The 21,941-nt window shown below is 35.9% G+C and overlaps 2 protein-coding genes across 4 annotated transcripts; one reads left to right on the top strand and one right to left on the bottom strand.

Annotated features, from left to right (window-relative positions):
* The first annotated feature begins 24 nt into the window (after positions 1–24).
* Positions 25–6,397, top strand: Vha16 (vacuolar H+ ATP synthase 16 kDa proteolipid subunit). The gene is made up of 3 exons (XM_076323477.1): positions 25–334; positions 2,225–2,414; positions 2,924–6,397. Exons 1-3 carry the CDS (start codon positions 253–255, stop codon positions 3,126–3,128), a joined length of 477 nt encoding a protein of 158 aa, XP_076179592.1. The 5' UTR covers positions 25–252; the 3' UTR covers positions 3,129–6,397.
* Nat1 (N-acetyltransferase 1) lies at positions 5,706–21,934 on the bottom strand. 3 transcript variants are annotated; one of them, XM_076323475.1, is made up of 8 exons: positions 21,803–21,934; positions 14,952–15,063; positions 14,607–14,823; positions 13,573–14,503; positions 13,347–13,484; positions 12,258–13,147; positions 11,702–12,004; positions 5,706–11,507 (listed from the first exon to the last, which is right to left on the bottom strand). In XM_076323475.1, exons 4-8 carry the CDS (start codon positions 14,462–14,464, stop codon positions 11,400–11,402), a joined length of 2,331 nt encoding a protein of 776 aa, XP_076179590.1. In that variant the 5' UTR covers positions 14,465–14,503; positions 14,607–14,823; positions 14,952–15,063; positions 21,803–21,934; the 3' UTR covers positions 5,706–11,399. The 3 variants fall into 3 exon arrangements, with proteins under 3 accessions (XP_076179590.1, XP_076179591.1, XP_076179589.1); XM_076323476.1 differs by lacking the exon at positions 21,803–21,934 and adding an exon at positions 19,807–19,831; XM_076323474.1 differs by lacking the exons at positions 14,952–15,063; positions 21,803–21,934 and having other exon boundaries at positions 14,607–14,834.
* Positions 21,935–21,941: the final 7 nt, after the last annotated feature.

Here is a 21,941-nt window from a genome sequence, read left to right as displayed (position 1 = left end):
AGCCCGCAGTTGCGAGCCAATAGCAAGCGGATAGACATCCTCGAGTCGTGGCAGCTTCTTCTTCTCTTGCTCGTCACTCGTCACATGACCCGCACTACTGTACGGTAGGCCATATTTGACAGTGGCACTAGTTTAGCGAAGTGAGCGTGAGTGAAGATCGCTCCTGATTCAAACTGTCGTCGCGTTTCGACAACCTGTAAATACTCGTGTACAATTCGATTGACGGTGTGAGGTCTTAACGAGCACGTAACAATGAGCCAACTTTCGGAGGAACACCCTGTTTACGCGCCCTTCTTCGGAGTTATGGGCGCCGCCTCAGCCATCATATTTTCTGGTGAGTTTCAGTTGTTCGAATTTGCACCTGGTACAAACGTGAACAATTCTGTGACATGTATTTGATAAGAGAAAAATCTGTCACGATCGCGACGAATCATGATTATTGAGATGCACTTAACATCGAGGACTCGACTTTGTGCACACGCCATTTTCTTCCCCACAAACGAAGTAAAGTATCAAAAACAGAGTAAACCTCAATGATTAAACTGTCTCCTTATCGCAAGACAATCTCCTAATAAAAATCTAAATTCGTTTAATTACGAGACATGACTAGTTAAATCTTCAATGATCATCATCGATTAAAAATGTAAAAAGATCAACGATAATAAACGACTATGTTCGTACGATCGTAGAATTAATTTTTTTCGTATTCTATTTATCGCTGTCAAGTCTGTCAGCTTGTGATATATAATGTCGCGCGACAATAAGGGCACGTTCCAATCCGAACCGCCGAAGATGTCAAGGATACGGATTCAATTTTGAAGCGCCATTTTTCTAGGCACGTAGATCTGGGATTTCGTAATGTTCCGTAAACGCGGTCCAACCTACCGAGCTTAATTTTACATTACGAGAGAAACGCATTCGCGGCGTTCAGCCTGGCCACGGTTATTTCGTAATGCTGACCTCGTTGAATGCTTTTCAATGAAAGGTCCGGTATCGCGCGGAAGAAGTCACAGGATTTACGAGGATCAGTGGTAGATTCCACCAGATAATCGATACATATACATATATATATATATATATACATACATATATGTACATATGTAATATATATATATATATATATATCACTTATCGGCTGAATTTAATTGATTCCCGAATTCTTGGAAGCATTTGCTGGGGGAAAGAACGGACCCGAGGACGCGCATACTTAAAGTTTTCGTGCGTCTCTGTTCCTATCAAGGAAATCAATACGAATCTCCCTTTTCCCGTGTGCGCCAGTCTTGAATGGACGGCGGCACACGAGGAAGATTGACCTACGAATCAAAGGCACGAGGAGCCTCGGAATGTTCAACAGATTTTGATTCTAGTCTGAATTGATAGTCATGTTTAGAAATCTAATCGAGGTTTTACGTTTTCGTGCGCATCCCTTCAATTAAACCTTATTGAAGAATCTTCTTGGTCCATTTGCCTAAACGCCTGAACAAGTTCCTTGATAACAATGATAAGAAATGAAAATTGAGAAGCACGAAGCACGATTGTCCCGTGCTTGTGCCACGCCCCCTACTCACGGGATGGGACTTACATGATTATCATGTGACTGCCAACGTGAGAATCATGTGACTGCGATTTCCAACCAAGGCGGAATCATTCCCCGTAATTTGATCATGGATTTGTTCTTTTTTCATATGCATCCCGAAATTTCGAACGAGATATCAACAAAAAAGGTTACAGAGCCGAATACCAACAGCAAAATCGGGTCCGCGACCTCGTCGGGGGATCAATATTAAACGAGATCGATAGCCCCCGGTGGCCCGCTAATAGTGTTTCTAATGAATTACCGAGGATCTGTCACATCTTTTCTTATGAGAAGGAAGCATTTTAAACATCGTATTTGTTTATATTAATTACAAACGAACCAAATGTTAATATTTGTTGGTACTGATGCCTTATCATATTTTACTTAATAGAAACACAGGTATTTTCGAAATATAAAATGTTTATAATGTTTTCTTCCATGATTAAACTATTTTTAATAATATTAGAATACTTGCATACCATAATCCATTTAGATTGTACGAAACACCATATGTATGTTATACATCTGTATGGTATATATTTTGTTACAACTGTTGTCAATAATTTGAATAATAACACATTGTAAATCTTTTGTTGCTGAACAACTATGAATAAAATAAATACAATATGATGTCTATTTTACTTACAGCTCTGGGAGCAGCATATGGCACGGCAAAGTCAGGTACAGGGATTGCAGCAATGTCAGTCATGAGGCCAGAACTTATTATGAAGTCCATCATTCCAGTTGTCATGGCGGGTATTATTGCCATTTATGGTCTTGTAGTAGCTGTTCTTATTGCTGGTACTTTAGAAGAACCTTCTAAATATAGTCTTTTCAGGTATGTCACAATTTTCTTCATTAATCTAACTTAAGTTGAAATAGTTCAGCTCAGTGGTAGTATAATGATTCACTATAAAACAAAAAAAAGAAGTTACATTTATTCTTTGAGTATTGTATTATCCTATGTATCTCTGAGACACGGACATACAATTGTATCAGACAGAATATAGAGTAAAGCTCATAAGGAATTATGCTTTATAAATATTACCTTGTAGGTACTGAAAATATGAATTACTTTTGAAAGGAAACCATTAAAATTATGATTGTTTTGTTGCATATTTTGATACTTAACTATATATTAAAAAATATTTAGCTGGACTGTTATAGAAAATAAGTAATTACCATACAAATCTTAGTAATGCTTCTCTATGTATCTTCTACTTAATTAGATTGGGGCTTAACTAGTTCTAATTTCATTTGCTTCATTTAACGTTAGTACATCTGTATATAATTGATAATTACTTTCTTCTTATAGTTAACAAGCAATTTTTTTGGTCTTTTTACTAGGGGTTTTATTCATCTGGGTGCTGGCTTAGCCGTAGGTTTTTCTGGTCTAGCTGCTGGATTTGCCATTGGTATTGTTGGTGACGCAGGTGTAAGAGGTACCGCTCAACAACCTCGCCTGTTTGTCGGTATGATCTTGATTCTAATCTTCGCAGAAGTATTGGGTCTCTACGGTCTCATCGTTGCCATCTACTTGTACACCAAGTAAACAAATTTTAGTGGCAGGAATGCAAGACTCGTCGCCTGCAACCAACAGCGCTCCCCGACTATTATAATATTACGACTTGTTTCAACATTTTACTTAAACACATTTTTCCATGCATACTCACATCGCGTCATCTAAGCATCCTTCTGTAATACTGTATTGAAGTTGATATATTAGAGTCCAAGCATTTAAAAACTACATATTCATTACATAAACGACACAACTATCGAAAATACTGCAAACAAGTAACAAGAGTGCTAAAACCTATTAATCGATTGAGTATTTGAATCAAGAAAAATAATTCAGTCTTGCAGGAAGAGGATGTGTGTACAGAAGATATGAAAAGCGACAGGCGACAGGGAGTTACACTGAGGAGAAAGATCCCATTATCCCATGCCGAACATTTCTCTTTCACTGTATAGTAATCATTTGTAGCGTAGTTTGACATTGAATTATCAATCAAGATAATCGGCTCTACTGAGTGTATAAAGGAAACAAACAAATGTTATTGATAAAAGAATATTTAGCACAATTATGTATTAAATGCAATTGAAGCGGCAACATACAGATTGCAGATGAACGTCTCTATGACAAGAGTCTAAAAAATGAAATTACGATATTCGAATGGGAAAAGTGCGAAAAATACGCAAGTTGCGTGTGGGAAACAGCATAATACGCGATGGTTGTACGAACTGTATTTGAATAAAAAAAAAAAAACAAATATTGTACGATCGAAGCTACAAGACACAAAGTATAGTATGTGGGATGGAGTTTTAGAGAAAAAAACATGAAATGAATGTGAGTAGACAATGGACAGATACATGATAGTATTAAGTCAATTCAGTGGCTGCTGGGCGTAACAGGAAATTGCACTTACTATGGGCAACATTGTACGATTCACGAATTAGCTGGGTGACCGCAAAGGCCGGCGGTAATTCTCCTGTCTGAGCCAAACATACTTATTTCGCAGTCATTGGAAATGCGTATATAGAAATATACATGTCGATGAAGCGATGAGTATGTAAGGTAACAGAACTGATTCCGTGCGTTCCAGCAGATGTATGACTACCTAAGAAAAGGGGTTACGAGATAATAATGGTATAAAAAAAAATAATTTGTACATTCCATAATAAGTTCGTTCAGTGCAGGCGAGCGGGCGCTTGTAACGGAGCGAGAAAGATAACCTTTACCGGAAAAAGAAAGAATTAAATCAAAGAAGTGCGTTTAACAATTTGCGCGATAGCGTTTTCAACAATGCATTACAAGGCAGCTGTGAAATGTAAATGAAATTTACTCGAGGATTCATTGTCATGGGAGCTGATAGTGAACCCTTTGCACGTACATGGCCCTTTGATCGGCCATTGTCTCTGCCTAAAATAATATTGTCACAGTCGAGGACAGAAGATTCGTTGCGCCCGCTTGCCAGATTTTATTGACTGCGCAGTATTTTCTATCTAAAGGAAACAACAAAGCTCAACATGTAGGCGCATTTCCGGGAGAGAAAAAATACCAGGAACACTGAATGTCACAAAACTTTTCAGTCCACACAACAAAATAACGCGCATCAGCGGGAGTATGGTTTTTTGAAACCAATATCCAGGAAAGAGAAACACCTACGAGCGAAATAGAAAAGAAGTCAGTCGTTTAAGCTTTGGTACGTTCTTTTTGTTGATCGCCGTTAGTCCCTCGCTTGAAAATGCACCTATGTATCATCGCATCGTGAAAAATCGAACCAGATAACCGACACCAAACGATTGAATTGCTCTTTCGAATTCTTAACAACGACACGACACAAAAATAAAACGGAATAGAAAACGGCGTAATGGAAATGGAAGAAAAGTCGAGAACTTCTTGAAAAACTTTCGTAACTAGCGTAATCAGCGAAACGCAAAAGCGAGCCGGGGAGCGGTGGTGGTGGCTTTCTGCAACGAGAAAGAGAGAACGAGAGGGAGCGAGCGAGCGAACGAGCGAAAAATCTTCACTTAACACATGCATATTCGAGAAGATGCAAGCACACGAATATACTGTATGCCAATTACCTTTCTTCCCCTACCACCTTTACCTACCTTCCTATCTCTAATAACGATAATTAAACATCTGCTATCTAATCATAAATTGAGCGCGTGTAATGTATATATCACCCGCCATGCTTTACACTGTACGATTAAAAGTTTAGGCTAGATTAGGTTAGGTATTGTATACCAAAACCTTGTGTAGCTGAGATAAAGTATCACATACAATGTTGCAAAAGGTGTGTGCTAGCGCGCGTGTCCGACAAAAGAGAAAAAGAGAGGGAGAGTGTGAGAACGATGCGCATGCGAGTACGAGTGAACAAGAGTGAATGGAAGCCAAAAAAGAAGCATTGGCTGATGGAAAAAAGATCGCTGTCACCGCCGCCGCCCCCCACGTACTATCTTCCAGTGTTACTAAAAATAGACTCATTGTTGAGCGTAAAAAAGTGATACTGATCAATAATAATAATGATTATTTATGTTATAATTCGTCCTCGATGTTACAGAAAAAACCGTGTTTAATAAAAATTTAATTTGGACAAACAGTATCAGTACTCACTTTATCATCGAAATTTAACCTAGCTGTATTCACAACACGTACACGTACACACATACACACACACATCGAAGCGTATTAGTGGTAAGAGTAATTAAACGCATGAAGTTGATGAGCCATTTTTTTATCACTGCCATTCAATTTGAAGAATCTTATGTGCTTTTTACACGCGTTGATGATATTACAAATTTTAAGTACAGAAATAGTCAAAGGAAAGCACTTTCAAGAAACCGATTTTTCATTAATTCACCAAGCGTTTCACTTTAATTTTCAATGATGAAAGAAACGAGGTATCAGATTTGTCTGTTTATTCGATTACGAATCCTCGTTCCTCGCCTGTGAATGTAAAGCTATTGTTTATATAACATTCGGTGAACGTTAAACATTGAATTTATGTTGAACGAAAATCGCTGTTCAAAAAAGATACATGTAACGGAAATGTACGTTCGTTACGTAATCGACTCATGCTACGGACAGTTACACTCGCCGTACACGGCAGATAAATTCAGGTCGTTCTAAAAAGTAAGTTACACACGCCCCTTATTCTGATTTCGAAGATACATTATCATTGTTAACCAGACTACTGGACGTTCATCCGTGGAGTTTGTGACGTGGCGTAATCGGTAACAAAAAATATTGTTTTAATTATTACAATCTTGCGAAGTCTGTAAATATTTGAAGAAATATATCAAGATGGTCTGTGATTAGTTTATTTTATATTATATTTGTATTTCAGCGATAATCGTATTGAGTTATAAATCGCAAGGTCTGATTATAAAATTAATTTAATACGTTACACTGCTGGTCAGCTCTTTTTTTTATAGGTACAAGTCAGAGATTATAAAAACTCATACATATATTAATCTTGTTCATGTATAATATGTAGCAGCGTTTTCCAAATTATAGTTCACTCGTAGAAAGAAAACTTATAATCGGTGGCGCGCAAGATGCGTATTTTGCACATGTCAGTTAAAAACGAACATATATCTCGATCGTATGTTGTTCTACAACATACTTGCATCGCGTAGGACACGGTTTGGAAAGCGCTGGTATGTACATAAATTAGCCTACATTCGCTGTAATACATTTAGCGACGAATCCATTTTACGAAACGTAAGCTGGATTATTAGTGTCCTCGACACGATACAAGCGGGATCTGCATAAGAAACGATGTTTCCGACAGTTCGAAATCCGTTTGTGTGTTGTTTTTTTTTTTTCACGTTTACGGTGAAAGTCTGTCGTAAGGGATCAGTAACAAAAAAAAAAAGGTAAGATTTAAAATAACGTTTCACGCACTCGAGGCAACTTTTTACGATACAAGGGCAGTATGTATTTCGCTTACTTAGATAAATACTAATGGCAGTTGGTAATGTGTTACATCTATCAATGTAAGTGTATAGCAAGATAAGATATTCGTAGAGAGAAAGAGCGAGCGAGAGAGAGAGAGAGAGAGAGAGAGAAAATCGCTGAAATACGTCGCGTATTTAGAATTATAATAGTTAATTATAATTTGTTCATATGTACGCAGTTGTGTTTTTAAAAAAGGCTCTACACGTATACCAAATAAACACTGTTTATTAGAGCCAAATACGTGTAATGCTATACCGCACGCGATAAATAATGTGCCAAACACATTTATCTCTGCGATTTCAATTTTCAAAACATAATTAACTGTTCTTCTTTTAAGGCGAATTCTTCAACCATCGATTGTCCCGGAAATTATTGCACACTAATATTTTTTATTTTATTGAAATTGTTAAATATACTTTAAACCACGAAGTACAAACGAACTTTATACAAAGTATTCGTTTTCAATTACTTCGATTACATTTCAGCGACAGTATTTTATATCTCAGGTTATTGATAATTCAACAAGGAAACATTAATTTTTATCATTCCTCTGTTCGATGCTCGTCATAAATGTTCGCAAAAGGAAAAGGTAAGTACTGTAAAAACAGTTTTCATTATTTTTCGTCTATTGATTAACGTAAATATTCATGATAATTACGTGCCTTATTATTGCTTCGTAAGAGAATTATCAGTAAGTATGCGTATAAAACTTGAATTTGATCATGTCTCCCGATTGCACTTGTTTTTTTTTTGTTTCAATATCGTACGAATATATAAAAAGACATCGTGACTCATATTCGCAAAACGAATCGTGAAACCACAAACAGAATTCGAACCCACAGTCGAATTGTCGCTCAATTGCTTCCATATTTCGAAATTTAAACAATATATCGTTTGTTACATTGTTATTATTGTTGTTCTTACAATCAAAATGATACTTTCCACGAACAATCGATCCATCAACGATGGATGAAAATTTTTCGATCGTAAATCATCTCCCAATAAGCCGGATTAAACAAAGCTCTCTAACGTACTACTATATGCATCGTGTTTTCTGATCATGCTCTTTCTCACGCGTACTATGTACTATTCAAATTACATAAAGTCAGTCGACGGCGCCAGATTAACGAAGCGTCGCTGTTACATGTGTTGCTGTTTCTTTTTTGTTTAAATGATATAGATCAAAGTCGGAATGTTAATTTTGAATAATCGTTTAAATACATATCCTTCGATTTATATAGTAGACGATCGAATATTTCCGATGAAAGGATATTTAAAAAATACTTTATATCGATGATTATAGGGTAACTCACTAGAAACTGTCATCTGAAATAACATTATACCTGTTGACTTCAGGAGAAAAGAAAAACAATGCATAGAGCGATATTGAATGTGTTTGGGGGGCACTGTTGAATAAAAATCCTTAATTTTGTCGAACATCTTATATTTTCGAAAATCTTAAAATGGCTTAGAAAATGTTAAATGGCAGTATATATTTTGCTTTTTAAATATAGTTTTGTAGTCGATGAAACGACGAATGCGATGATTTGACCTTGAAATAACTAACTCCGAGGACACAAAAAATTCGAAACTATAGATCGTTTGTTACATTGTAGTACGATAGACAGTACTGTTTCGAGTTGTTACATTTTTCTGTCGTCCTTAGAAATGTCGTCACTTCAAGGTGACAGTATAACATATCATCGAATTGTTTTCATCGGTTGTGAAACCATGCAAAAGAAATATGTAGTGCGATTTAAACATTTTCGGTCATCGGTAGGTAAAACTTCCTTCGCATATTTTTTTTAAAACCATTATATAACCAATTGTTTCAGATTATAGATTTTAATGAATCACCCTGAGTATGAAGTTAATTTTTAAAGTGAAGTATGTTAGTTTAGCATTGATAAACTGAAATTCTTATGTTACTAAAAAGATATAAACATTGTAATACATTATATGAATTCACGTCACAGAGCGTGAAAATGACGTTAGATGATCAAGTACTGTGCTGACACTTTAGAGGGTTTGTGTAAAAATGTTATGAAACTGTATGATGTGACTAATGTATCGCAAAACGAATAAGAGAATTTATAGTTTCGCGAAAACAAGTTAGGTATACATTCAGTGAGAAATAAAAAATTGTCGACTGATTTCCGTTTATAATCTTCCAAAACAACCAACGGTGACTGGTGAGAAAAAACAATGAGACACAAAATTGTAAAGATGATAATCCTAGGAACAAATTTTTATTGATAAAGATAAAAGATATTTTATCAGTTTTAATGTCTATGATCAATTAAAAACGATTATAATGTAGTCCGTTACGTGAGAAATAATACTGACGATATTATACATGATTCGTATTCGTTTTCCTTTCTTTTCAATTAAATTTATAATTAATACGTGAGAAAATAAATTAACAAAGTTGAAGTACAATATCGCATGTGACATTGCGGATGAAAAATTGGAATATCGACCGACATATTCGTTCGCTAAATACCGTGGCTAAATTATCGTTTACGTATGTTTTTTTTTTCTTTTCTTTTTATAATAAAAAGGCAACGAGCAAAACACGTAAGTATACCACAAATACCCATTAAATATTACACTAATGTCACTATAAATGTATTCCACGTACAAAGAATATTTTCAAATTAATATTAAATTCTCCGCAGCGGGGATCAGGTCATTACCTTCGAGAGTATGATAAAACAAAGATATGAATACACATTGAACACGTATGATTCAACTTATCAATTTATCAGAAATATAATTTTCGATTCGATAAACTCAAGAAAAAGATTTTCCATTCTTTTAGTTTTTTTTTGCTTTTTTTTTTGTTTTTTTTTTGTTTTTTTTTTTTTTTTTTTTTAATTTGTAGTCACTACAATTTATGAATGATGTGTATCTGAAGTAAATGTATATTAAAGAGAAAACCAGATTTGAAAATGATCGTTGTACATAAATAATTGGACTGATGACGCTCTGATTTCAAACCACCTATTAGATGAAAAAATGCAGTCTAATTTTAACACTTCAGTCCGGCAACAGATATTAGAAAGTGATGTGACAATAATAATTATAATCACAATAATAATATATACATCATACTGAAGCAGATTATCCACAAACAATGAAAAATGTATCCAAATTCTTATATTTATGTTCAGTGTATATAACGTGATACGTACAAGCTTAACAAGATACTCAATTGAAACCTATGGAAGTGAAAATATACACGACAACTGATGAATCATCCCTAAATGAGAAAAAAAAATCTCTGCTTCTTCGCCGATCACGAAAGCTGCGATATTGCACTAACTTTTTAGGCGAACTTATGGCATCGTGTCGGTCTGAAGGTTTACGCACTAATAAAGATCATGTCATACAGGCAGGAGATGAAGGTAAAGGTGGTTGGTCATTGACAGAACAACCAGGGGGCCATCTGTAATAAATTACACCATGGTATGTTTATTTTAAATACGATTTAGTCGTGTCACTAATTTCTTTCATTATGTTACGTTAAGTGAACTGTGATGTTGGCTGCTGGTTGTTAATCAACGACAACTGATTAGTATAATCGTTAGAATTAATGGAGCAGCAAGTAGGTACATGGGCAAAATGGTATTTGGTTGATTGGTGTAAGAGCTTTACCTCAGCGTTCATTTCAAGATCTACAAATTCATTTTAGCTTCAAAGAGAATTCAATAATCACACTTCACATCTTATACTACCGAGTCAGTCCTGTTTCCTGATCGATTCCTTTTTTTTTCTTTTTCTTTAGGAAGGTAAGATGCAATTCGATTGTTGTGATCAATTATATAATAGTAATAATAATAATAGTTAATAATAATAGATAATAATAATTCCTCATAATAAATGTAAAAGCTGGTACACAGAGATAACAAGCGACTCACTGGTGCCGCGGACAAAAAGACTTACAAAACGTGACACATGCACAATACTAGACAAAAACTTTGACAACACAAATCACCAGACTAATTTTTCTTGCTTGTTTCTGCACCGATGTTCATACAGCGGCGTATAGGTTGATATCTGCTGGCCCAATATGATTAAAAATCATATCAATATTCAATTATCTAAAAACATTCTAAAACTTCTTGCTTTATAAAGTCTGCCGCAAACCACTCGAGAGCCGCGAACTATCCATTTTCTTTTTGGACGTGATTGTAAAATCCTCTTTGTTTCGGCGAGGGTTTGACACAGACTAACAAGATGTTTGTGGCATTGGATGGAGACAACTCAATTAGTAAACTGAAACCGCCTGGTTCAGCAATATAGATAGTAAAACCCTATTCCAAATTATAGTGTAGCTTGAAGAAAGCATCCTTCTCAGAGCTTTTGCATTCTGTCATTTTTGTTGCTTTCGTCGTCGTCGTTATGATCATCACTTTCTTCTTCTGTAGACGCGTTATCTAACCACGTTAACCAACCATTGACCTACACCATTTAAATATTATGAATTAATTACTCGATTTTATTTCATTGCTTGTTATATAAAATGATAATTGAATGGACTACACCACATATATGTAACGAACTGATAAAAAAAAATTAATAAAAAATATATTAATTTTATACGTTTATACAAATCTTTAAATACTCGAATTATTAAATAAATCCATTTTATTTACCTCAAACAATGCCTTGCCCTTGCCTGGATAAGCGTCAGTAACACATTCCTTCCACTTGAAATAGGCATCTTCTTCGATCACTTCCAATCGATAAAGTCCGTCGAACCATCGCAGCAGCATCCCTTTTGGAAAATTGTGCGAGAACCAAAATGCTTGAAGCGCATGGAGAGCTGTTACTTGAGACTCTATATCGACAAAGAGTAAGCGCATCAAGCGTGCATATTTATCCAGTAATGCCTTTTCCTTATCTATCACTGCTTTGCCTACGTTAGATGGGTCAACGCCAGGTGCCAGTATTGTTTCCTGTTGTTATAAATACAAAAACGCTGGTTATTAAAAATACAGAAACAAATCTGTTGAAGTTAAGCAATAGAAATTTAAAGAAAAAAGAAATGAACTTCAATATTTTAACAAAATACTGATGTTCGTGTAATTGAAAATAATACATATGTTAATAATAAGCAAAACACATAAAACAGTTAAAGTATTATTAAATGTTTATGAATAGGTGATAATGATAACAGACAATAATAGTTATAAAATTTTGCGCACTAACCTGTGTAATGTACTTGAGAAGAACGTTCATTAAAGCGTTAATGAACTCTGAATCAGAATGATGCGAAGGTTCTAACTTTTCTTTGATCCATTTGTAAAGAGTATTAGGGTTCGGGTCATATTCTAATTGACGCCATATATCTCCTTGGATCTTAAGAAGCGGATAAAGGAAGGTCAATTCTCTGTCCTCTAAAATTTCCGCTAATCTCTCCTTTGTTTTGTCTGCTTCGGGAAGTTGGCTGATAAGATTCACCTTACTCTCGTTAAATATCTGTGTGAGTCTTGCTTTGCCTTGGCTTTTATGCAACTGCTGAAGAGTGAGCAAAAACAATGGATGATGCTGGCCGTTTTCTGTCACAGCAACAAGATCTGTTAACTGAATTAAATTATCCACAATAGCCTTGGCTGTTAGGAAGGCAACATGAGATGCTACACAAGGCACAGTACTCTCTTTTTCTGGTATATTGGATACTAGTTCTTTCCATCCTTCTAGCATTTGCTGTACAGTAAATGCTTCTGCTTTTTCCAACTCAACTACAAGCTTGGCTGCGAGTTCGCGCTCCATGTCTCCGCGGTCTAATGTATTTGAATACAATGTATAAACTGCATGACGTAAAAATCGTTCGGGTATCTTAAGATCTTGAAAAGCTGTTATTGCGTCCTGTGTGTTAGTATGCACGGCAAGGTCATCCATTAAGGCGTTAACCTTTTTCAATATTTCTTCTCTAGAAGTTCCTTTATCCTTTCTGTCTCTGGCTTTCTCTCGTTTGTCTACAGGACCTTGTTTTATCACAATCGCTGGTGGCAATTCCTTGTGCAATAAGGGCGAGCTAGGTTTCAGTGTGCTAGTAGGTAACAGAGGTAATTCTGATGCTCGTCCTGGGAACAGATCTATTATTTTAATAATAAGAGGGTGTTCAAACATTGTTTTCTTATATTAAATCTATGCTGATACATTTACAATTTACAGACTATGGATTTGGTTGATCCATATTGTGTTATTATATTTTTTCAACCAAATCATATTTCTACTAGCTGCTACGTATGTTCAAGATAATAAATATTTATATTTTATCCATAAAATACGTACCACTGTTAAGAAGTACGTTGCGATTCATTTTGGTTTGTTTAAACATCATTGAATTAGCTGATGGTCTCAGTGACACTTCTTCTGGATATTCGATCAACATCTTGTTCTTATTGAAACGTAATTGTTCTTTATTGCTATCTATAATTCATCAGAGAACGTCCGTAAGTAGAAGTAACATTTTGTTTATTACTTATCGTCCAAAGGAAGGAAGGTAAAGAATACATACTATTTTGTGGTGAGTTATGTTGCTGTTGATTATGTTTCCCTTGATAGTTATTTTGGTGACGATTCTGGTTCTGATAGTAACCTGGCTGGTTACGTTGAGTGTGGCGGCCATAACCAACCCCGGAAGTTCCTGAGAATCCATTTGGGCTGAATGGAGATGGCATGCCAAACGAAGGGGAAGTCAGTGGAATACTTCCCATCATGTCCATTTCTAATCCGCCACGTCCCATCTTTCTTAAAAAATCAGCTCCGAGGCGATCCTGCCTATGGAAGCCATTTCCCCTCGAAGATTCATCGTTATCACTGCGGATTTGATTGATGGGCATTGGACCTTCGGTACTAGTAGCCTTGCGTGGTACCCAGCCATCACGGCGTAGCTCAATGACGTCACGCAGCATAAACTTGATGCGTAGAGGAAGATCGCTGCTTTCTGCCAATAAGTTCATACGTCTGAAATATTGATCCATGAGTCCGCGACCTTTATCCGAATCAAGGATACGGCCGCAGGTACGCATGATCTGACAGAGGCATTCGATATCCTCAGCAGTGTCCCCCCGGGATCCCCGTCGCCTTTTCTTTTCCAATAATTGCTGTATGCAGCGATGTAAAATCGTTTCTGATACGATTCCCAGTTTTCCCAGTTCTCCGATGAATTTGATGTTGCCAAGCATTTTGCGCTTAGCCACCTGTCGGCGTTCTTCTTCCTCAGGGCCGAGTTCATCTTGATTTTCGAATGCCTCACTTGCCTTTGAACGATTTTCAAATTCGTCTTTGCACTTGTTAAGAAGAAGAAGTGTGAATGTGCTTTGACCTTGTTGACTTTCAATGAGAGCTTTTCGAGGTTCAAAGTTTGCAGCTTCGTCAGACAGCCGTTTGCACAGCTGTGCATACATAGAACTGTACTTGGGTTCATCAAGTGCTTTTTCAAAGATCTAAAATGTTTAGGAATTTTATATCAAATTGTATAAGTAAGAATTTTTTCTCTGAATTTGGAATAATGCATGAAATAGATATTGATATCTGTTATACACTTACCAAGAAAATGACACCTCTGAGAATCACATCAGAATTGAGCTCAACATTGAGCAGGTCGTTGCTCAGCTTTGCGAACTTTTCCGGCGTAAGCTTGTTAAGAATACCCCGCACCTTTCTAAAGATGAGATCATTTCTGCTTTCTGGGGTGAGTGCATCGCGTCTAACAGTTGAAGGAGGGATCCAGCGTTGCTCAGTGGATAGGGAGCGAATATCGTCCCTGGAAGGCATCGAATTCTTTTAATTTCAGTATCACAAGTAAATGTGCAACACGTAGGATTGTTTGGGTGTAAAAAGAAGCGGCTCGTGTATGACAGTTACAGTCAAGGTAACTTTTTAAACCCTGACCTTCCTCCCGAGACACGAGAAGCACCCCCCGGTCCTATGGGGTTGTCCGTTGTTGCGCGTGTTTCGGCCCCCTGAGTGATAAATCACAGCACACAGATCTTCCTTTAGGAAGCTGAAACAAAGAAAAGATTACAATAAAAATACAAGTCAAATTGTCAGTGATTAATTGCTTACACGCATGCTACTCCTTCCATGATTTGATTATTAATATGCAGCCTTTGTACCTAATGATACAGAAATGATGTATTAACAAACAGTCAAAAACAACCATGCAGTTAAATTCCTTGAAAAGTACTGTCTATTGTAGATTTTCTATAAGATGTACCAATGTTACTTCCTCGTAACAGCTTCTTTTTGATTCGCATACTAAATTTCATATTAACCATCTTCATAAGTAATTTTAATTGATACATATTAATATCAATTTTATTGATATTAATTGTTGTTAATACGACAATACACATACACTATTTTTGTTGAAAAATATGTAAAGGTTTCCCTCCCACTGGTATTCTAATCTTCTTTCATTACCTTACACTGAATATCTTCTGTTACATGCTGTAGTATTTTATAAATTGAAAATGTATGAAGATTTACATGATAAAAAGAGAAAAAAATACATAATAGTATAAGTTAAAACAGTGTACAATGAAAAAAAGAAATACGTAATGTACAGAAACGGTGTAGTTTTTAAATCTAAGAGTGGGGAAATTTTAATTCCCTAATGGGAGTTATCTGAAATATTGGATTTCTTATTTTGCATTAATTCATTACTTATACATTAAATACATAAAATAATCATGCAAATTACATGATTCAGATTTATTTCCAAAGATAAATAAAGTCCTTAGATGTGTACAATCTTTTTTACATCAAAATGAAACAATATACACAAGTAATTTTTAACTGTATATAAAGCATCTATAAATATTTCTCAAACAGCATCATGCAAAACAAACGACAATTAACATTCATTTTCACAATCAACAAAGTAACAAATGATATCACTGTGAGAGCAACTATTGCAAGCAATACTTTAAATGTTCATAACATGATTAGACTTCTCAATAGCTACAGCATCTCTTCAATTTTAAGAGTCACTTTGAAAGGAAATAATATAATTTGAAACACGTTTGAAATGAAACATTTGATTATATAAAATTGATGTTGCATCCATGTCTCGCATAATAAATGAAAACAAAAATGACCAATTGGCTTTCAATCTTATAACGATTATGATCTTAGCGCCAGCAGGCACTGATTAACGTATGCGAGCTTATTGCGCTCACAGGTGAAGGTCTTCAACGGGCAGGACGAGGACCTTCTCCAGGGAAACGGCTTTGATCTTGAGGTATCGGTTACGAGCAAAACAACCAAAAGCCGTGGACGATGAACGTGGAGAGGAGCGTATGTGGGGCGCGGCTCATGGTCAGACGGTCAATGAACCTTTCGTCGTATCGCCTCGACCGATCTCGGCTTCTATCGTCAAGCTGATCGGGCGAGGTCGGATAACTTCGTCCGTGGTTCGACTAAGGTCGTCTTTGACCGCCTCTGCAGAGCGTCCCGTGCACTTAGGATCGTGGCCTGGGAGAGCTTCGGTTCGTTTTTGATTACTACGGGTAGTAAAATGAAAAGCAAAATAGCTTTGTCTCGAGGATTAAAATTTCAATATCGTTGCTCTGGATCCTTTTTTTCCAAGATCTTGGTTTTTGCAAAACATAATATTATATTCTGGTATTGATTTTAAGGATTCACTCACCTCCAAATTTTATATTTCTTTTCAAATCTAATGCACTTTGAATTTACTTTTATTATTTCGTATCTTTACCTTGTAAGTTTAACTTGAAATTAGAAACAATTCGATTAAGATTTGCTGCCTGCATGGTTGATATTACAATGTTGAAATGTTCGTGTCTATGGACAAATTATTAAATCTACTGGGCATAAGAACGTTGGAACAAGTATTTTTAGTTAAGATAATAAATGGTCAAATAAATTGTTTTAATACTTTTCTCAAGGTACAATAATTTTCTCTGAGCTTGAACAGTTTTTTTTAAATGATTGTATTTCGAAAAGAAATTATCATCATGTAGTTGGTAATTTTAATATGCACATCAAAATTGATATAATTATTTTACTATTACGCATTAAAATGTACATCTTGCATGAATAAATTTAGTGAAGTGATATTACGAAAACTGTTGGAATATGTTTTGAATGTATTTATTTTTAACGTTAAAGTGTTTATCGTGCTGTTTGATCAACATAATTTCTAACAATAATATACCTACGTATACATACAATGTTTCATCCATATAAATACTGAATTTCCTCGTAAGAAGCTAACTTACTATAAAAGCTCTTTTGTTCTGGTCAAGCTACTCGACTTGATCAGAACAAAAGAACTACGAAAGCAGATTAGAATTCTTGGCAGTGGCAGCGCGATGCGAGGTACTCAACAAATATGCAACTTACTGAACATCAACAAAGGAAACCACACGAAGTTGTTTCCGACTATTTCGATATTGTGCACGTGAGAATCGAACAGATTGTAACGATTTCGTTTGAACGTGAAATTTTCCAACATCGATGTACGAAAAGATACGAGACTGCCCCCAGCGGCCAAAGCGGAAGCTAAATATACGGCCGAACAGCTACACGACGCGTCGTGTGTCTCGAGTGGCGTTACTTTAAGGTTGCACGACCGAAGGTCGTCGCCTGAAACACGCTTCGACATTGAAAATGTTGTTTGGTGCATTAAACCGGTATTCGATCTCGTTTCCTTTTAAATTTGTATTACCTTCAATACAAGACACGTGAACGAAGGCCTCCCCGAAGGTAATCACTTGACTAGTTGAATTACCGAAATAACGATCAAAATCTTTACTCTTCTAAATTTATCTGCTCGGAATTTAAATTTAAATATTTGTCGAACGTCTCGATCGGATTCAACGAACGAAACACTTACATGTAAATATTTTTGAAACGACCTTAGTATTTGACGCCAGACGAATTTACCGATATCGATAATTGTATAATTTGTTTCATTCTCGCAATGACCGAGTAGTTTCTGTATTGTTAATAATCTCTTTGGTATGTAGCTTCTAGATAAAAATTCGTACTGCAGTGCACGTTCTACGAAGATAACGTGTCTCGCGATTTAAAGAACCGTGGAATTCTGAGATCATGACACCGGAAGTACCAGATTCCATGGAAACAGTTATAACAATTTTGTGATTTTTAGATAGTGATGCAGTATGCATGTATCTCAATATTTCATGATTACAGTATCTACAAATATAGTGTTTTAAACTGGCACAGAACCATTACGAAAATACTATTTTATAAATAATTAAATTTGAACTACTTTCTAATAACTGGGCGCAAACAACATGCGATCGCAATAGAGAAATATCTATTATGAATCTCTAATTCAGCCGAAATACAGAATGTGAGAATGATGTCTTGAAATTATTTTCCATTGCTACTCATAATTATCAAAATATATTCGTAAGGTATTTAAATTGTTTTACTTACTAAATTAGACGTTATCAACTTCTTTAAAAAATTTAATTTGTTTATTCTTTCCCGTAATAATACAACATGAGGGTAAATTATAAACAGGACAAAATAGAAAATCGAAATTAAAATTTGTGCGCGCTTTACTAAAATTTAAAAATATATCAGTTACCATTATGTATTATTATTTTTATTATATTTAAATTAAGAGGTGCACTAAATTTTAGTTTGTAAGATATTCGTGTGTGAAGACAAATTGAGAACTTGTTATTTATAAGATCAGAATAAATATACAAACTAACCTTTAATAACTGTGAATAGCAATTTAAGATAATCCAAATATTTCACCTTCGTATTTTATATTATTTTTATTATATTTTTGAACATATAATCATGCCATGATTATTTTTGAATATAATACAAATTATTACATTCATGTAGTCCAAAGCAACCCTTATTTAGTAATTTATTGATCATCTGGCGATCACTAGAGAATAGATTGAAAACTTCTATACGAAATAATAATTACAAGGCCTTTACATTAGTGAGATATGTATAGTGAACCTTAAAAAAATATGAATTATTGAGAACTTTATGAGTCGGTAAATTTGTTTAGATAAATATTACATTTGAAATAATTGTTATCAATCAAGTAACACTGAATTGAACGTTAGAGAGAATGTCCACATTTTTGAGGCAATCTAACTTTAATTAGGTCTTTCAAAAATTTTTACAAGATGGAACGCAAGATAGAAATTCGTGTCGGTAGTAAACAAAGAGATAGCATTGACATGACGTAAAGTGAGCTGTCGCTATCCTTCCCCGAACAACTTCGAATACTCCATTACTCTGTTTCTTCGTAACACGTCACTGATGCGCCGTGACGGTTGCTCTCTACGAGTTAGAACAAGGCTGCCAACTTTTGAAGGCCGATAATGCATAAGATTAATGGAGATTGTAGAAATAAGAAAGTGAAATAATTCCTTCGATTCAAATTAATATTTCTAACCTAAAGTTACACAAAAAATAAGCACAAAGTATTTTTCAATTTATTTCGAATAAAAGTGTCTACTATAATGCTACGAACAGCTTTTGCGAATAAAACAATTGAAAAACAAAATATACTATCTAGACGCAAGAAAAGCATGTGAATACTATTTTCCAAATTTAGAAATGTAATTTATATAAGCATATTCATTATTCGACTAATTTTGTGTGCCCTCAATATCTTTCGTCATTCAAGATGCCATTTGAACAAGGAGCTCATTGTCATGCAACTAAGATTCTTTGTACTAACGCATGCAGATTGTCTTTATATTTTATTCGATGCACTTACGCAGTAAGATACGCACGTATACACGGAATTCAACTAGGATTCCTAACGAACTAGACTATTTTAACGTGTCACAGTTACGTAGCAAGGTGCAAACCAGACCCCAACAAAGTGGACAGCTGAAAGGAAATCAGTACGTCTATTCATAGCCCGATAAGCGTTCAAGTCTGCCCTGTAACAAAGAGGCCGCATACGGCCGTCACACGTTCGACGTAGGACAGTCATATGGCCGAGCATTTAAAGGCGCACGAAGCGAACACGCTCACCGACGATGGGTGCGCGTGTGTAACTGAAGTATTAAACGTTTCGAGGTTGTAATCGTTAGAACTCTCGGGATCGTTGGTACGCCATTACAGAACTAGGCTGACAAAAGTTCTTCCTCCTTTTTTCTTTGAATCAAGCGAGTACATTCTCATCTGCGTAATTAAACTCGTTAACGCAAAAGTTACACCGCTTGTTTGCGTACACGCCTCGAAAATCGCCATTTTACTCCCTGACCGTTAAATATCGGTGACGCGACGTTCGTTTTCAAATTACGAATTTCATCGACCTTGAGAACAACGTATTTTCTATTTTTCTAACGAATTTTTATTTGTCACAATAAAATAGATGAAATGGGTACGGAACAATGCCTATTATACAAAATACAGTAAAGCAGTAATTAGAAACTCATTCAATCGATTCCAGATATTTGCGCTTCGTTAAGATAATTATGCAAAAGTAAAAGAATTTCAATTTATGTCGTAAAAATAAAATATTAAATTTTGATAAAAAATGAAACCGTAGAACATTAATTTCCAAACATATTAAATACAGTACTAATGGTGTTGATCGTTTTCTATATTATCAAGTTCTACGAATTTGAAAGCGATTTATAATCGCATTCGGAGAACGAAAATTCCATCGAAACGTCAGAAACATGACAGTACACGCCTGCTTGGTTTCGCGTACGCCTATGCGTATGCGTGCGTGCACATCGATCGACGAAAACGAACGTGTATGCGTGTTGTGTGCATACGTGTGTTTACAAGATGATGCCTGTCGAATATCTATTGTAAAATAAATGCCCCCGAAAGATAGAAAATTCGTCGAATCGTATGAGAAACTGTGTAAGCAGTTTCAAAAAAAAAAATATATATATATATATACACGCGCACACACACACATGCGCGCGTGCGCGCACGCACATACGGAGCGAGAGAGAGAAAAGTAAAGGAGAAATTTTAGAAATTTGAGAAGCATACGAAGAAGTACAAGCATTCATTGAAAACGATAAAGGAACGTTTGACGCAAGCAATGTGCACAATGACGTCTAGAATAAACAAACAGAAATTGCTTTATATCCGAACAAGGAAAACGAGGTGCAATCGACATTAAAAACGGAACGCACAGATTTTAGAATTCTTCGGAAGGGAAGCTCTAAGCGCGACGCAATGAGAGTTACCGTGAACGACAAATATCAGAGCAATCTCGTGCAACAGACAAGGAGACAAAGCATTTCGCAGTAAAGGTACTGAATACCTTAAGTGAACGATAAGCATGCGAGAAATTATAGAGAATCCACCTATTCCAAAAGCCACGCCGATTAAAATGTCAAAAGTGGGAGTTGCGTAGGTGCTCACAAACAACGCTCGATTATCACTCGCACATATCACGTCTTTTTTTTTTTTATTATCGAGACAAGGACTACTCGACTACATCAAATGAAAGTGGTTAAATTCGAGAGCGACTGTAAAACGGCGATGGGTAACCGTCGAACGGAAGATGCGTTCAGAGCCGACATAACGCACGACCTATGTACGTGCAGCATTGACTGCTCTGAGCAACCCTCGAGAAAATTCCATCTCGAATTTACGACCTTTCGGGCAACTTTTTGTCAAAAATAATACGCGCCGCATGGTAATCGAACGTTACACTTTCCTATTGCAACAACCACGCAATTAAAGATGTACTATTTTAGCAAATAAAGCGATGAGAAATCACAATAGCGTTTACTTACGGCCGACGGTTGTTGTTTCTGAAGGCTTTCGCAATCTGTCGGTCGTACTCGGAAACTTCCGTGCGGTACGTGTTGTCAAGCCAGCGTCCGCCATGCGACTAACCTCTGGTTACGGGGGAAGCTGGCTCATCAACGATTC

Source organism: Ptiloglossa arizonensis, chromosome 11, assembly GCF_051014685.1.
Source record: "Ptiloglossa arizonensis isolate GNS036 chromosome 11, iyPtiAriz1_principal, whole genome shotgun sequence".
In the NCBI taxonomy this organism is placed as follows: Eukaryota; Metazoa; Arthropoda; class Insecta; order Hymenoptera; family Colletidae; genus Ptiloglossa; species Ptiloglossa arizonensis.
Note: the sequence above shows the minus strand (reverse complement) of the source record. Positions and strands in the feature narration are given on the sequence as shown.

What these genes read in the sequence shown, in the direction of transcription:
- Vha16 (XM_076323477.1), top strand. Translation starts at nt 253, where the DNA reads ATGAGCCAACTTTCGGAGGAACACCCTGTTTACGCGCCCTTCTTCGGA. An exon ending in CTCAGCCATCATATTTTCTG is followed by an intron (nt 335 to 2,224) that starts GTGAGTTTCAGT and finishes TTTTACTTACAG; the next exon opens with CTCTGGGAGCAGCATATGGC. An exon ending in TCTAAATATAGTCTTTTCAG is followed by an intron (nt 2,415 to 2,923) that starts GTATGTCACAAT and finishes TCTTTTTACTAG; the next exon opens with GGGTTTTATTCATCTGGGTG.
- Nat1 (XM_076323474.1), bottom strand. Translation starts at nt 14,834, where the DNA reads ATGCCTTCCAGGGACGATATTCGCTCCCTATCCACTGAGCAACGCTGG. An exon ending in TCAGAGGTGTCATTTTCTTG is followed by an intron (nt 14,504 to 14,606) that starts GTAAGTGTATAA and finishes TAAACATTTTAG; the next exon opens with ATCTTTGAAAAAGCACTTGA. An exon ending in AGGGCAAGGCATTGTTTGAG is followed by an intron (nt 11,508 to 11,701) that starts GTAAATAAAATG and finishes TAAATGGTGTAG; the next exon opens with GTCAATGGTTGGTTAACGTG.